This window comes from Balaenoptera acutorostrata, chromosome 4 (assembly GCF_949987535.1).
Source record: "Balaenoptera acutorostrata chromosome 4, mBalAcu1.1, whole genome shotgun sequence".
Classification (NCBI taxonomy): Eukaryota; Metazoa; Chordata; class Mammalia; order Artiodactyla; family Balaenopteridae; genus Balaenoptera; species Balaenoptera acutorostrata.
The window spans coordinates 24,514,310-24,530,103 of record NC_080067.1 but is presented as its reverse complement, the minus strand read 5'-3'; the positions used below and the strand labels follow the sequence as shown (position 1 = coordinate 24,530,103).

At 39.0% G+C, this 15,794-nt stretch overlaps 1 protein-coding gene across 4 annotated transcripts in view; it reads left to right on the top strand.

The window, feature by feature from the left end:
• Nucleotides 1-15,794, top strand: part of PIK3CB (phosphatidylinositol-4,5-bisphosphate 3-kinase catalytic subunit beta) — a 197,825-nt gene that overhangs the window by 158,829 nt on the left and 23,202 nt on the right. For all 4 annotated transcript variants that reach the window (XM_057545916.1, XM_057545918.1, XM_057545915.1 and 1 more), the window contains 4 exons: nucleotides 113-234; nucleotides 3,797-3,940; nucleotides 5,191-5,290; nucleotides 14,937-15,115. In XM_057545916.1, coding sequence (XP_057401899.1) covers nucleotides 113-234; nucleotides 3,797-3,940; nucleotides 5,191-5,290; nucleotides 14,937-15,115 — 545 coding nt within the window. The remainder of the gene's footprint in view (nucleotides 1-112; nucleotides 235-3,796; nucleotides 3,941-5,190; nucleotides 5,291-14,936; nucleotides 15,116-15,794) is intronic.

Here is a 15,794-nt window from a genome sequence, read left to right as displayed (position 1 = left end):
ACTGCAAGTATGCTTCTCCTTTCTTTTGACCCATCTCTGCTCCTGTGTACCAAGGAAAAATAGATTACTTTTCTTTCCTATAATTTCTGAACCAGTTTCAATTTTTAAACAGCTTCAGGCACTACTTCAGATTTGGCCTAAACTGCCCCCCCGGGAGGCCCTGGAGCTTCTAGATTTCAACTATCCAGATCAGTACGTGCGAGAATATGCTGTGGGCTGTCTGCAACAGATGAGGTATCTCCTGCAGGAGGCTTTTTTGGGTCAAGGAATAACTTGTGGGTGGGAAGAGAAGTTGATGTCTGCTTGAATGTCTTGTAAGAAAGGAAACGGATAGGAATGATTGAGTTCAAAGCATTTGTTCCCTCCTCCCTCCCACTCTCTCCCACTCTCAGCCTCTCCTATTTTCTCACCTGCCACCCCCCGCCCCATATCTTCCGATCCTCCCCCCCTCTCGCTCTCTCTCTATTTTTTTTTTTTTTTGGCCTGGCTGCCTGGCATGCAGGATCTTAGTTCCCGACCAGGTATCGAACCTGCACCCTCTGCAGTGGAAGCGTGGAGTCTTAACCACTGGGCCACGAGGGAAGTCCCCACTCTATATGATAAAACGAAACAAACAAAAACTGCATCGGGTGGTCCCCAAGAACACCCTCAGGTTCCATGACTCACTAGGAGGACTCATAGGACTCAGCATATAGTCACTCTTGGCTAAGATTTATTACAGAAAAAGTATACAGAGCAGAACTGGCAAAGGAAGAAAATTCATGGGGCAAAGTCTGGAGGAAACCAGGGAGATGCTTCTAAGAGTTCTTTCCCAGTGGAGTCACACTGAATACACTTAATTCCCCCAGCAACAGGTTGTGACAGCACCCCTGAATACTGTCTACCAGGGAAGCTTGTTAGAGACTTGGTGGCCAGGGTTTTTTTTGCAGAGAGGGCAGTGCTAGTCACATAAGCACCCTCTGCCTAGCATATTCCCAAATTCTAGACTCCCGGAACAAAAATGGGTGTTGAGCATAAAACATACTGTTTGCAAAAACAGTTTAGGCACAGTAAGCCACTCTTATCTGTTAGGGTGGTGGGAAGCCTTCCGAAATCTACATTCCGAGATGCCAGTCAAGGGCTAACCTTGTAAGCATGCTTTATCAAAGGATAGCAGTCAGGCTTGCGCCTCTGTTAACTCTTTTCTGTCCACTACCCACAATTAAGAAATGTTAATATTTTTTCTTTTTTTAAATGTTAATATTTTTGACTTTTTTTAAGTTTGTATTTTATTTATTTTTTTAAACTTTAAAAAAAAGTTTTTTTTTTTTATTCTTTGGCTGTGTTGGGTCTTCGTTGCTGCACGCAGGCTTTCTCTAGTTGCGGTGCGTGGGCTTCTCATTACAGTGGCTTCTCTTGTTGCAGAGCACGGGCTCTAGGCACACAGGCTTCAGTAGTTGTGGCATGCAGGCTCAGTAGCTGTGGCTCGTGGGCTCTAGAGCACAGGCTCAGTAGTTGTTGCCCATGGGCTTAGTTGCTCCGCAGCACGTGCGATCTTCCTGGACCAGGGCTCAAACCTGTGTCCGCCGCATTGGCAGACGGATTCTTAACCACTGCGCCACCAGGGAAGCCCTGAGTTTGTATTTTAAAGCAATTAACGTTACAGTTAAAGTCCTCATAGTTTCCTTACTCAATCCTGATTACTTTCACTTCCCAGAGGCAACTGTTATCACGAATTTGGTGTATATTCTTCTATACCATAATTTTCTGTTTTTACCACATTTATATATCTATAAAATACAGATATGGGATAATATTGTACATTTAAAAATCACAACTGTGTCTTGCCATATATATTGTTTTTTGTTTGTTTTTTGTTTTAGAAATACTCGAACTGTGTTTTTTGTTGTTGTTTTTTTAAAATTTATTTTTATTTATTTATTTTTGGCTGTGTTGGGTCTTCGTTTCTGCGTGAGGGCTTTCTCTAGTTACAGCAAGCGGGGACCACTCTTCATCGCGGTGCGCGGGCCTCTCACTATCGCGGCCTCTCTTGTTGCGGAGCACAGGCTCCAGACGCGCAGGCTCAGTAGTTGTGGCTCACGGGCCTAGTTGCTCCGCGGCATGTGGGATCTTCCCAGACCAGGGCCCGAACCCATGTCCCCTGCATTAGCAGGCAGACTCTCAACCACTGTGCCACCAGGGAAGCCCCATATATATATTGTTTTACATAGTTTTTTTCTTTTATTCAACATTAGGTTTTTGAGGTCAGTCTCTCCTGTTACATATAAGTGTAGTTTATTCCTTTCACTACTGTGTAATATTCTTTCATAGAGATGTATCGTATTTACTCCATTTCTCTATTGAGGAACATTTTAAATTTTCTCAAAATTTCCCTCTTAACAAACAATGCTACAGTGAACATGCTTGTACAGTAGTACATGTGTGAGAATCTATGGGATTTATTGGATGAAATGTCATTATTGAGACAGTCTTAGACAATGGGCATTTTCAGGTTTATCCATTTTCTTACTAGCCTCAAAATGAGGGGTTATACTGTATGGTTATTTGAAAAACAAAAGTTCTCAGAAAATTAAGGATACTGTGATACTTTTTTTTTTCCTTTTCTTCTTTTAAAAATAAATCATTTATGTTTTAAATTGTGTGATCTCCAAAACAAATTATACAAACTCTTCAACAGTGGTTATTTTGGGGGAGTGAAATAAGAAGTGTAAGGAAAGAGGAAGCCTCTTCTTTTCTATACTTCTATCTTTTACACTATTTATAGATTTTATAGTGGGCATGGATTTTACAATAAACTTAAGATGGTTTTATAGATAGTTTTAAAAAATGAGGCTCCCAGTTGTTCCTCAGTCTCTCTGTTTGCATTGGAGACCTGAAGGGGAGGGGCTACCTGGCCCCCCTTGGACTGAGCTAAGTGTTTTTCTTAAATATATTGACCCCTAGGAGGAGATTGCTGTGATCCCCATGTTCCATATAGGTAATTCTAATGTGTCTTCCTATGTTAAATTTTCTGGTATGAGGTTTTTTTCTAGTGTATAGTGTCCTAGGTTTCAGTCCCAGGTCAGTATCCTAGGTTTCATTCCCAGGTCTGCTTTAGACTACTGCTTAACCATTTATTGTCCAGGACTATAGTCACCAAGTAGAGGACTTGGGATACATATCTTACCTGACTACTGGAATTGCCTTTGGTGGGAGTGTGTTTACATGTGAATAGTTTGGAGATGGATACAAAATAGAGAGCCCGAACATTAATTCAGCTCATTTAATTACAATATTATGTCAATTCAATGAATCCATTCGCACTTACAAATACACTCTTTATCCTTCAAACTATTTGAAGATTTTAATTGTTCATTCATTTTCTGGGAGCAAAAATTACTTAATCCCAATGATATGAAAGGAAAGTAAGTTGAAGTACTGATGGAATTTGTATTTTAAAAAGCTGGTTGGTTGACTGAGTACGTAACTTTTTCAGCATGATCAGAAAACTATTACCTAATTTTATTATAACTCTCGGCTGATTGTAAATACAATCATCAGTTGTATAAACCTAGTTAACTTAATAAAAATGCCCCATATATCTGCTCTTTGCTCCTTTTCACTCTTCTGCCCATCAGAAATTCTCAGCTTTTCTTATGTTATTGTAACAGTGAAACAGTGAATGTAAGTGTTCCCCAAGCTTGACCCAAAAGAACCATTGTGTTTCAGTAAGTTAGTATTTGATAAGTTTGATAGGAAGGGGTCTTTTTCCAGCACCGATTGTTGAGTGACTTACTCTGTCTTTTGTTTCTTTCAGTGATGAAGAACTCTCTCAATATCTTCTACAGTTGGTGCAAGTTTTAAAATATGAGCCTTTTCTTGATTGTGCCCTCTCTAGATTCCTACTAGAAAGAGCACTTGCTAATCGGAGGATAGGGCAGTTTTTATTTTGGCACCTTAGGTAAGTCTTTTATATTTCAAATCAAGTCCACCACGTGCTTTTGTAAATATTAACCAGCATAATACAGGGCATGTAGTAAAACAGTCTAGCTGCTTTAGTTGTTTATGAGCCATCCATAACATTTATGCTTTCTTGGTATCTACTCCTATTTCTTGATACCCAGACTCTCAATTTTCATGATTTGGCAAAGTAAGTGAGATAAGTGTCCCTTTATGCCTCCTTGATTTATAACTGAAATTAATAATTTTTTATTATGATAATTATAATTAATAATAATTATTATAATGTATTGCTATTTTCCAGTAAAGTATACTTATTGTGTTAATATTTTTGGACTAAAAACGTACTTATTGGGTAATGGTATCATCATTGCTACTATTGCATGAATAAAGATTTTAAAGTTTTCCTATAACAACAGCAACTTTATTTTTAGCTTCTTTATTAACTAAGTCATTTTCAGAAATACATGAATCTTATTAAACCAAGTTTATATAGGAGTAAAATCGGGAAAGAGAACTAAAGTTCTTTTGTTTCCTAGGAAGATTGTCAGTTCCTCATTTCTGACTCTATACTTGGACATTTGTGATTTTTTTCCATCTGGACTTCAGAGTACTGAAGCTAATCATTAACAGAAAAAAATAACTTTTCTCCTTTTTGGCTAAGCTTCTTAAGGAAAATAAGCTGTATAGTATTTTGATGTTAATTTTAGGAGTTATATTTCTGAATCTTGATTTCTTTATTATTCATAGTTTTTCCTTTCTTGTTTTTAACTTGTCTTCTTTTCTCATCCATTTCAATCTTCTTATTTTTAAATCCCTCAAAGAATAACAAAATAAGGTATTCCTTCCTTTTTCACATGTGTACACCATTCTTTAAGTGAAAAAAAAAATCACATAGAAGCTAATTGAGGGATTAGTCAATTGTGTGATCTGAGTCAGATCTGTGTTTCATCTGAGTTGTCTGTAAATTGGTAATATTACCATTTCACTCCAAAAAACAAATAAGACATGATAACTTTGGATTTCTTGGAGTAAGCAATTAACTAATGATAAAATTACATATCTTTTTGAACTATAGTGTTTAAAGAATTAAAAGTTGAGCATCCCATCTGTGATTGTGTACAAGATGATGTGTTCTCCCTTTCTTTGATTAGCATCATAAGTTAATTTCATAATAGAATAAAGAAGTCAGTATTTTTATTTGGTGACCTGAAGTGTTTGATAAATCTTCATAATATTAACTTTCCGCAGGTCAGAAGTGCACATTCCTGCTGTTTCAGTACAATTTGGTGTCATCCTTGAAGCTTACTGCCGGGGAAGCGTAGGTCACATGAAAGCGCTTTCCAAGCAGGTATCAGCTTATTTTAATCTTCATGTTCACTTTGTCACATGGTATTTGATAAATTGTGTCATATGCTAGTTCTCCTATCACAGTATTTCATAGAAGTTTCAATAACTGAACCCAGTTAATACATTTTTTAATCAAAATGTAAGCCAAGAAATGAAGTTTCAACAAATTTAGCAGAATATTATTAATTGAATGCTATCTGAAAAATTAGGATTCCTCATAGTATTAACACCATGCCTTTAATTTTAGTAGGAAATACCTATTTAGACATGCTTAACAATGGATATGATGGTAACAAAGATTATGAAATCTTTAGATGCTGTTTTTCCATACCCCTGAGTTATTCTTTCCAGTTAGTATAGTATTTATGATTCATATGCTCTGCCATTTGTTTTAAACTGAGATATTTTGACACCTAAGTTTGTAGGTGTTACAGCTTCTAGAATTCAGAATCCTCAAGCTGCTTTTTCAAACTATATATACATGCCTGAAATTGTGATGCTCTCCCACATTCCCTCATTTTCTTCCTAGGCCTTCATTTTCTAATCATTTCAGGTGATGAGTTATTAGTGATACTAATAGGTCAGATATTAAATGCTTACTGTATGCCAGGAAGTATACTAAGTGTTTAAAGTATGCTATTTTACTCTCCTAATAATGTGCCACAGTATTTACTGTTACTGTCTGGATTTGACAAGGTGAAAAAACAATCTCTCCAAGAGATTAAGTAACTTGCCTAAAAACCCACAACTATTAAGTAAAAGAGTAAGTTTCAGACTTAGCTCTGTCCGACTGTAAAACTAAATCTCTTTTTATTATACCGGGAGTTTTCAAACCTTTTTAGCAAAACCTCTCTTTTTAAAATCAAAACTGAAAGATAGATCCATTTTACAAAATAGACAACAATGTCATTTTATCAGTATAAATGTATCTTTGAAGCTAAAATAAAACATAAGCCATTAAACAGAATCATGATGCTGTTTTATTGAACACAGAATTTCATCAGGCGTTATTGTTGACAGTTGTCTCAGTATCCAGTTATTTGTGTATTTTATTTTGGAGATAATCCTGACTTATACCACTAAGTAATTACAAATAGTAATGGTTTTTAAAGAGCTTTTTTGCAAATGAGAAACATAACCTTGGCCCAAGCTTGATTTGTTGGTGGCTTCTTGGTCCCCTGAAGGATGAGATGAGAGCATTTCTGCCATCAGGTAAAGCAGCCCTGTATTAGCTTCTTCATGCTGGAATCCTTCATTGACAGATAGCAACGATATGCTCTTGTTCTCTAGCAATAGTTTTTCCTAAATTGAGTATTATCTAACATAACACAAGAAGATTTTTTAAAATGATTTAATACATATTTACTCAGAACTTGCTATATGCTAGGGTTTGTGTTGCTATTGGTGATGTGAAGTCATATTAGCTATGTTGCTGTCATCAAGGATTTTATATTCCACAGAGTAGGTATACAAATTAGTGATATTATGATGGCAGTGTTATTAATGGGAGTATTATGTATGGTAGCACAAAAAAGAGGCACATATTCTAGCTTAGGGCATTAGGCAAGAGGTCACAGTGCAGGTGACACTTGTGGGTTTTGATGATCTAGTTAGCTAGTTGGAGAGTGTGGTAGTCAGTGCTCTACAGAGAGACAATTGTGTTTGTGTCTATATAGAGAAAGAGTGAAGGGAGCAGGTGGGTGAGATTGAGATTTATTATAAAGAATTGGCTCATGTGATTATGGAGGCCAAGAAGTCCCAAGATCTGCAGTCAAGCAAGCTGGAAATCCAGGAGAGCTGGTGGTGTAGTTCCAGCCTGAGTCTGAAGGCCTGAGAACCTGGAGAGCCAATAGTATATGAGTACCAGTCTGAAAGCAGACAGACTTGACACCGAAGAAGAGCCATTGTTTCAGTTCAAGTCTGAAGGCAGGAAAAGAACAATGTCCCAGCTCAAGGCAGTCAGGCAGGTGGAATTCCTTCTTTCTTGCAGGAGGGTCTGCCTTTTGTTCTATTCAAATATTTGGATGAGGCCCACCCACATAAGGGACGGCAATCAGCTGTATTCAGTCTACCTAATCAATTGTTAATCTCATCCAGAAACACCTAGAATAATGTTGGCCCAAATATCTGAACACTCCGTGGCCCAGTCAAGTTGATACGTAAAATTAGCCATCACAGGTCAACTTGGCATCCATATGTAGCTCCTTAAACCCTTACTTAATCTCTAAATAAAGCCAATAACAAGGTCAAAATTCCACCTAACATGATACAGCAACCCTGAGTACCACCAATTACTCATTAACTTCTTTCTCAGAGGAGGAGATAATATCCTTGAGTGGCGTTTGTTCTTCTCCTTAATTCCCTGTAAATTAAATAGTATGTTGTAAAATTAATAATACTTAAATATTAAGATTTAAGTAATGATATAAAGTTAATGTATCTTATGTTACATGTTAAGGGAATAAGAGTGAGAAGGAAACAAAGACATTTGTTATATATGTGTGTATATATGTGTGTATACACCCATATTCATAACAAAATAAGATATTCATGACAGTTCTCTTTTCTGTAACTGATCACGTGGTTATATCTGGTATTTATCACTACCCTCTTCTAACCCATCCTGTATTCCCTTTGTCTTCGGCAAGCACCTCAGTTGGTTGTGTTTTTACATGCTGGGATGACCTAAACCTTCATTCTTTTTTCTTTTTTTTTTTTTTTACTGGGTTTTCCAGTTTCCTCATCTCTGAATCGAGAGGGTGAAACTGGACAGGTTTTTTTTTTTTTTTTAAAGATTGATTGATTGATTGATTGATTGCTATGTTGGGTCTTCGTTTCTGTGCCAGGGCTTTCTGTAGTTGTGGCAAGCGGGGGCCACTCTTCATCGCGGTGCGCAGGCCTCTCACTCTCGTGGCCTCTCTTGTTGAGGAGCACAGGCTCCAGACGCGCAGGCTCAGCAGTTGTGGCTCACCGGCCTAGCTGCTCCGCGGCATGTGGGATCTTCCCAGACCAGGGCTCGAACCCGTGTCCCCTGCATTAGCAGGCAGACTCTCAACCACTGCGCCACCAGGGAAGCCCCAAACCTTCATTCTTGAAGAGTCTAGGCCATGAGTAGTCCTACCTGGATTGACTTGTAATTTCCCATTGATCTTAATCACAGGACATGGTAATACTAAGAGATCACCTATATTCTAGACATACTCTTCCCTAATTTCTGCTTTGTAGTCAGGATCAATCATTCTAGCCAGCACCATAATGTACTTCTTTGCCTGTTGATCCAGAAGCATGAGGACCCCAAAATGGCTGGGCAGGAGTCTTACCATCCAGTTCAATGGAATTGTTGTGTCTCCCAGTAGAATCATTCTTCTCTCTGTAACTAAGACCTCTGTGCCAACAGAGCATAAGATCTCAGGAACAGGAAGCAAAAATTTTGTTAGTGGGTCATTAGGGGTAATAGTGAGTGGGTACTACTTACATTTTCACACCTTCATGGACCTGTGAATCCTGGCTATTGGAGAAACAGCATCATTTATTGGATTCTGATTCAGAGCATATACAGCCTTCTACAGAACCTTGCCCCAGCCCTGCAAGGTATTCACATCTAGCCAGCACTGTAATTGTCTTCAAAAGGCCATTCCACTGTTTTATCAAGGCAGCTACTTCAAAATGGTAGGGAACATGATAAGACTACTGAATTTTATGAGCATGAGCCCATTGCTGTACTTTATTTGCTGTGGAATGGGTTCCTTGATCAGAAGCAATGCTATGTGGAATGCCATGATGGTGGCTAAGGTGTTTTGTAAGTCCATGGATGGTAGTTTTGGCAGAAACATTGTTTGTAGGCAAATTCATATCCAGAGTGTTTGTTCCAGTAAGCATAAGATACTGCCCTTTCCAAAAGGGAAGCAGTCCATGTAACCAACCTGTCATCCCATAGCTGGCTGAGCATCGCCAGGAAGTGGGGCCATGTCGGGCGCTCAGTGTTGGTCTCCGGTGCTGGCACATCAGGCACTCAGCAGTGGCCGTAGCAGGTGGGCTTTGGTGAGTGGAGGTTCATGTTGCTGAGCACATACATAACCTCCATCCCTGCCACTGTTCTCCATTGGATGATGACCGGGTTGGCTGAGGAAAGGCTGGCTGGTATACATGGAATGGGTCATCCTAGCCACTTAATTACACAAATCTTCCAGGGTTAAACTTTGGTGAGCCTACAGTGGGACAAAAATATCTTTTATTTTTTTGTCCATTCAGAGAGGTCTATCACATACCTCTTCCTTAAATTTCCTTGTCACTAGTTTTCCAATCATGTTCCTTCTAAGTCTCTGACCATCAGCTAAGGGTTGGTCACAGCTCGTGAATTGGTATATAATTGCACGTATGGCCATTTCTCCTTCCAAGCAAAGTGAACAACCAGGTGCACTTTCCGAAGTTCTTCACACTGGGAGTATTTCCCTTCACCACTGTCCTTCAGGAATGTTCCAGAAGGGGGCTCTAGTACCACAGTTGTCCACTTTTGTATGGTGCCTACATATTGTAATCCAGTCATCTGTAAACCATGGTTAAGTCTTCTCTTCCTTTGTCAACTGATCATAAGGAACTCCCCATGAGGCCATGCTGCAGGCTAGGAAAGAGAAGGTAGTATAACAGGAGTGAGAAACCACAGACATTTGGGCCACTTCTTCATGTCACTTGTGCCTTCAGGACCTGATTAGGCCCAGTCTCGTATATAACCACTTTCACTTGATGATGGAGTGCCGCTGTGCTTGCCCATCTTTATGTGTGGTGGGTCAGATAACACCTGGTTCATGACAGGCAGCTCGGGTTGCATGGTTACTTCGTGGCCAGTGGTTAAGCGTTCAGTCTCTACTAAAACCCAGAAGCAAGCTAAGAGCTGTTTCTCAAAAGGAGAGTAGTTATCAGCAGGGCATGGTAGATTTTGTTTGTTTTTCCCCAAAATCCTAAGGACCTGTGCTGTGATTCACCTATAGGAGCCTGCCAAAGGCTCCAAATAGCATCCCTATATGTCACTGACAGATCAAGCACCATTAGGTCTGCTGGATCATGTGGCCACAATGTGCATGGCAGTTTGGGCCTGCTGCAGAGCATTCTCTTGTTCTGGGCCTCACTCAAAACCGGCACCTTTTGAGGTGCTGGGTCACTCAGTAAATAGGCCAAAGTGCATGAGGAATATGTTGCCTCCAAAATCCAAAGAGGCCCACTAGGTGTTGTGCCTTATTTTTGGTTGTAAGCAAATAAATTATTCTTCACCTTAGAAGGGATATCTTGACATGCTCCACACCACTTGAACCCTAGAAGTTTCACTGAGATTGAAGGCCTCAAATTTTTGTCGGATTTATTTCCCACCTTCTAACATACAAATTTCTTTAAGTCTAGAGTAGTTGCTACATGTTACTCACTAGGTTCAATCAGCATAATGTTATCACTGTAATGGATCAGCATGATATCTTATTGAAGGGAAAGTCGATCAAGATTCCGGCAAACTAAACTATTACATAGAGCTGGAGAATTGATGTACCCCTGAGTTAGGACAATGAAAGTGTATTGTTGGCCTTGCTAACTTAAGCAAATTGCTTATGGGGGTCCATACTGACACATACGGAGAAAAAAAGCACTTGTCAGATCAGTAGTTGCATACCACGTATCAGGGGGTGTGTTAATGCAATGAAACTACATCTGGTATACCACCTGGTTAATGCTGTAACAATCCACTGTAATTCTCTAAGAGTCATCTATCTTTTGCACAGGCCAAATAGGCAAGATGAATGAGGATGTGATGGGAATCACCACCTTGCATCTTTCAAGTCCTCGATGATAACACTAATCTGTACAGTTACTCCAGGAATGTTTTTACCGTTTTCTTGGGAAGGGACAGTTGTAATAACTTCCACCTGGCCTTTCCCATCATAATAACCCTCACTCCACGGGTCAGGGAAACAACATAGGGATTCTGTCAGCTCCTGAGTATATCTATTTCAGTTATGCATTCCAGAACTAGAGAAATAACCACAAGATGGGTTTGGGACCCACTGGGCCCACCATGAGACAGATTTGTGCTAAAACTCCATTGTTAACTTGGCCTCCATAAGCCCCTACTTTGGTGGACCTCAGTGATGTTTTGGGTCTCTTCGAATTAGTGTCAATTTAGAACCAGCGTCCAGAAGTCCCTGAAAGTTCTGATTATTTCCTTTCCCCCAGTGTGCATTTGCTATGGTAAAAGGCCATGGGTCCCTTTGGGGAAGCCAGGGGAAAGTCAGTTTCAGTATGGTTGATATAGGAGAGTTCACAGGCGTCATTCAGCGTTGATGAAAGTATTGGGGGATTTATTAACTTTTTAGTGTGTCTAAGCCTATGAGTACATGTTAGAGAAATGAGGTGTTTATTATTGTCATGGTGTAAACATAGACCATAAGCTGTATGTGACTGTAAGTATTACAGTATGTAAGCTGTAAGTATTAGCAGGGTAGTTTCATCTAGCTGATATAAACTGAAATCAGTATATTCAATCCACCTAACTGAAATTTTCTGTAGTATTAAATCTTCTCTCCCAGACTTTACTTTTTGGTACTACATTGTTTTTTAATTGTGGCAAAGACTCCCCTACCTTTTTACCTTTTCTAACTTCTCTATCTCATTTGAAGGCCATTTGTTTCCCCACTCCTAACCTTCTGTTCATTCCTATACCTCTGTGGTATCACACCCTATTTTTATATCAGCTCTCTGTAGTATTATAATTTCCAGTTCCACTACACTTTTTTAACTCATTTGCATTGCCAGAGGAACTACCGTAGGTTTTCATAGATGATTTTAATATTTACGGTTTTTTATTCATGTTAAAATAACTGTATCTGATCCCTCCTTTTTGGAAAGCCCTTTAATGATGGTAATAATAGCTAACATTTATTCACCACTTATTATGGGCCATTTATTCTTCACAAGAATATGAGATAGATACTATTAGTCCCCTTAATTTTATAGTCCTTTTAAAGATATATCATACCTATCAATTTCTCTTGTGTTCATGGCTACCATCCTTGTCCAACCCACGATCCTTTCTCACCTGGATGTCTTCATTAACCTCCTAAATTGTGCCCCTTGTTTCCATTCTTCTGCACGCACATGTGCACACACACACAGAGACACACACACACACACGTACCTTCATTCTCTACCCAGCAGATAAAATGATCTTTTTAAAATGTCGATGTATTCCCTTTTTAAAATCCCTGCAGTAATTTTCATTGCATAGAGAATAAAATCCAAATTTTAACAAAGTCTATTAAGACCCCACTTGATGAGGTCCCTACTTCTTTGGCCTCATTCATATGAGCAGACAACACTGGACGTTTTTTTGGTTCTCTGGGAACCTCAGTTTGACTTTTATACCAGCAAACATATGACATATGTCTGATCATATTATTCTCACTCTTTTCTTGACAGATGAACAGCCAGGGGAAGATTGTACCCTTTACATGGCAGTTCTTGTTATCACTGTAAACCTATAGTGTGACAAGGTGTTGAAACACTTAAAGTATTTGACTTATGGCCATGTGGGTATTCAGAACGCTGTTCCAGGAAATGGATATCAACATAATTAGGGTTAGGCCCTGAAAATTCACAACTGTACAAACATGGAAGAAATTCAAATTTGAAATACTTCAAAAAGTTCCTGTTTGCATAGCCCATTTTTCAGCGAGTTCCCTTTTCACCAGTGTTTGTACAGCTCCTGAAATTGTTGAGAAATGGGGTGTCTGTGGTTTTGACAGATGGCTAACTTGGCAAGCTTCAGCAATCTCAATTTTATCATCAAGCTACATAGAACCTTCCCAGTTTCCTGTGAGCAAGCCCTCAGCCTGTCTGTAGAAACTGCATGCCGAATTCACCTCCCTACAGAGTCTTAGTGGTTTCCTTGCATAGAAGCAAAGTTCAAAAATGAAAACATGGTGTAAAATAAATCTCCTGTTCATCAAAATGCAAGCCATGGTGTTCATAATATTTGTTGCCTACATATTTTATATGCTTGTTATACACAATTCACATGTTGATATATGTATTCTGTTTTTATCATTTGTTGTTTCCAGTTTTAATGACATAATGATAAAATAAAATATTCCTTTTTATGTTTTATAGCTGGCTGAGGCTGGGTCTTACAGAATTTGACATAATATTACATGGAAAGACCTTGAGTTACTAAACAATAAAGTTGACTTTTCTTTCCTTCTTTTTTTTTTATAAATTTATTTATTTTATTTATTATTTTTGGCTGTGTCAGGTCTTCGTTGATGTGTGCGGGCTTTCTCTAGTTGAGGCGAGCGGGGGCTACTCTTTGTTGCGGTGTGCGGGCTTCTCATTGCAGTGGCTTCTTGTTGCAGAGCACGGGCTCTAGGCGTGCGGGCTTCAGTAGTTGTGGCACATGGGCTCAGTAGTTGTGACTCACAGGCTCTAGAGTGCAGGCACAGTAGTTGTGGCGCACGAGCTTAGTTGCTCCACAGCATGTGGGATCTTCCCGGACCAGGGCTCGAACCCATGTCCCTTGCATTGGCAGGTGGATTCTTAACCACTGCACCACTAGGGAAGCCCAATAAAGTTGACTTTTAAACACATGGTTTTATTTATTTATTTATGGTTACACTAGGCCTTCGTTGCTGCATATGGGCTTTCTCTAGTTGCGGCAAGCGGGGGCTACTCTTCGTTGTGGTGCGCGGGCTTCTCATTGCGGTGGCTTCTCTTGTTGTGCAGCACGGGGCTCTGGGTGCACGGGCTTCAGTAGTTGTGGCACGCAGGCTCAGTAGTTGTGGCTTGCGGGCTCTAGAGCGCAGGCTCAGTAGTTGTGGCGCACGGACTTAGTTGCTCCGTGTCATGTGGGATCCTCCCGGACCAGGGCTCGAACTCGTGTCCCCTGCATTGGCAGGCGGATTCTTAACCACTGCGCCACCAGGGAAGTCCCAAACACATGGTTTTGATTCAGTTGGCCATTGTTGATTCCCCTTGTACTACTTGCATGATTTTTTTTTTTTTGCGTAAGTGTTGATAGCCAGAGTTACGTCATTATAAAAACCACTTAATTTAGACTTGAACAATAGCTACTGTTGTCTATATTCATATCTATTTTATTGCACAAAAATTTACTTTATACTCTTAGTGGAAAGAGAATACACTGAGAAGATGTTACACAAGAGTGATGACAAAGATAGTAAGGTTGAATGTCAACCCCAGGGTTACTTGTACATAGATTTTCCTTTCGTACTATGGAGTTGCCCAATTAGAGTGGTTCAGATTAATTGTGTTTCAAATTCTATTACTCAGTTGCAGAGTTCTGAGTAAAGTTTCATGCTTATCTTCTTACCTATAATCTATGTCTCTTTTCTCTAATTTATAAGATTTTATTTAAGAAAAGGGTTCAAGAACATTTGAAAAATGGTGCTTTAAGTAACAAGTGGTAACAATTAATTTATTTCGTTGTATCTAATATTTTTGTCATAAACCAAGCACTGTTTTTACTTTAGCTGGTTGTCCTGCGTGTGTATTGTGGGGAGGAGGGTGGTGAGGGAATGGTATTGATTAATATTATCACATGATATTATTTTTAACATAAATGAATTTTGGTGGTGGGGAAACTTATTTTTCAGGTTGACGCACTCAATAAATTAAAAACTTTAAATAGTTTAATCAAACTGAATGCAATGAAGCTAAATAGAGCCAAAGGGAAAGAAGCAATGCACACTTGTTTAAAACAGAATGCTTATCGGGAAGCCCTCTCTGACCTGCAATCACCTCTGAACCCATGTGTTATCCTCTCAGAACTCTAGTAAGTGACCTTCTGTACTGTGCTTAGTGACTCTCCCATTAAATAGCAATGCAGAAGGGATTTCTGAGTGACTGCCTTAGGGGAGCAGTAGGGACAGCTGTTAGCCTCAGTAAGTGGAATATAATTAAAAAAGGAAAATGTTAAAGTTCTCAAGTTATTCTTGTGTTAATAGGATGTATGCCTTCTAGCTAAATTTGCCTGTGGGATTAGTGAAAGTTAATGCAAGTTCATTTCCTTTCAATTGTATGTAATTAAATTTGTTTTCTATATTACCGGTTTCTAAGAGTTGAAAATCCTATGTAAGCAAAATGTTGGCAGCCATCATAGATTATTTACTAATTAAACTTTCCTATTTCAAAATGAGATTTTTGAATGAATTTAGAAAATTATTTCTCATTTTTACTTTTCCTACAAAAGTAATAATGGGAAAGTGATAATTATGTTCAGTATATCAGTATGCAAAATTGATCCCTCTTTAAGAAATCAAGAATGGACTTAAAATCCAGTGTTACATTCTGATTTTTATTGTCTATGTATAATAACATAAAGTTAAGGAAGAATAAGGGAAGAAAAGGAGGAATTTTAAATGTAGCCATAAGAAGGGCAAATCTGGGTTTTCAGTCCAGCTCACCTGGCGTCACTACATGCCAGCCAAGGCTAGCATTGCGGTTGCTTTTCT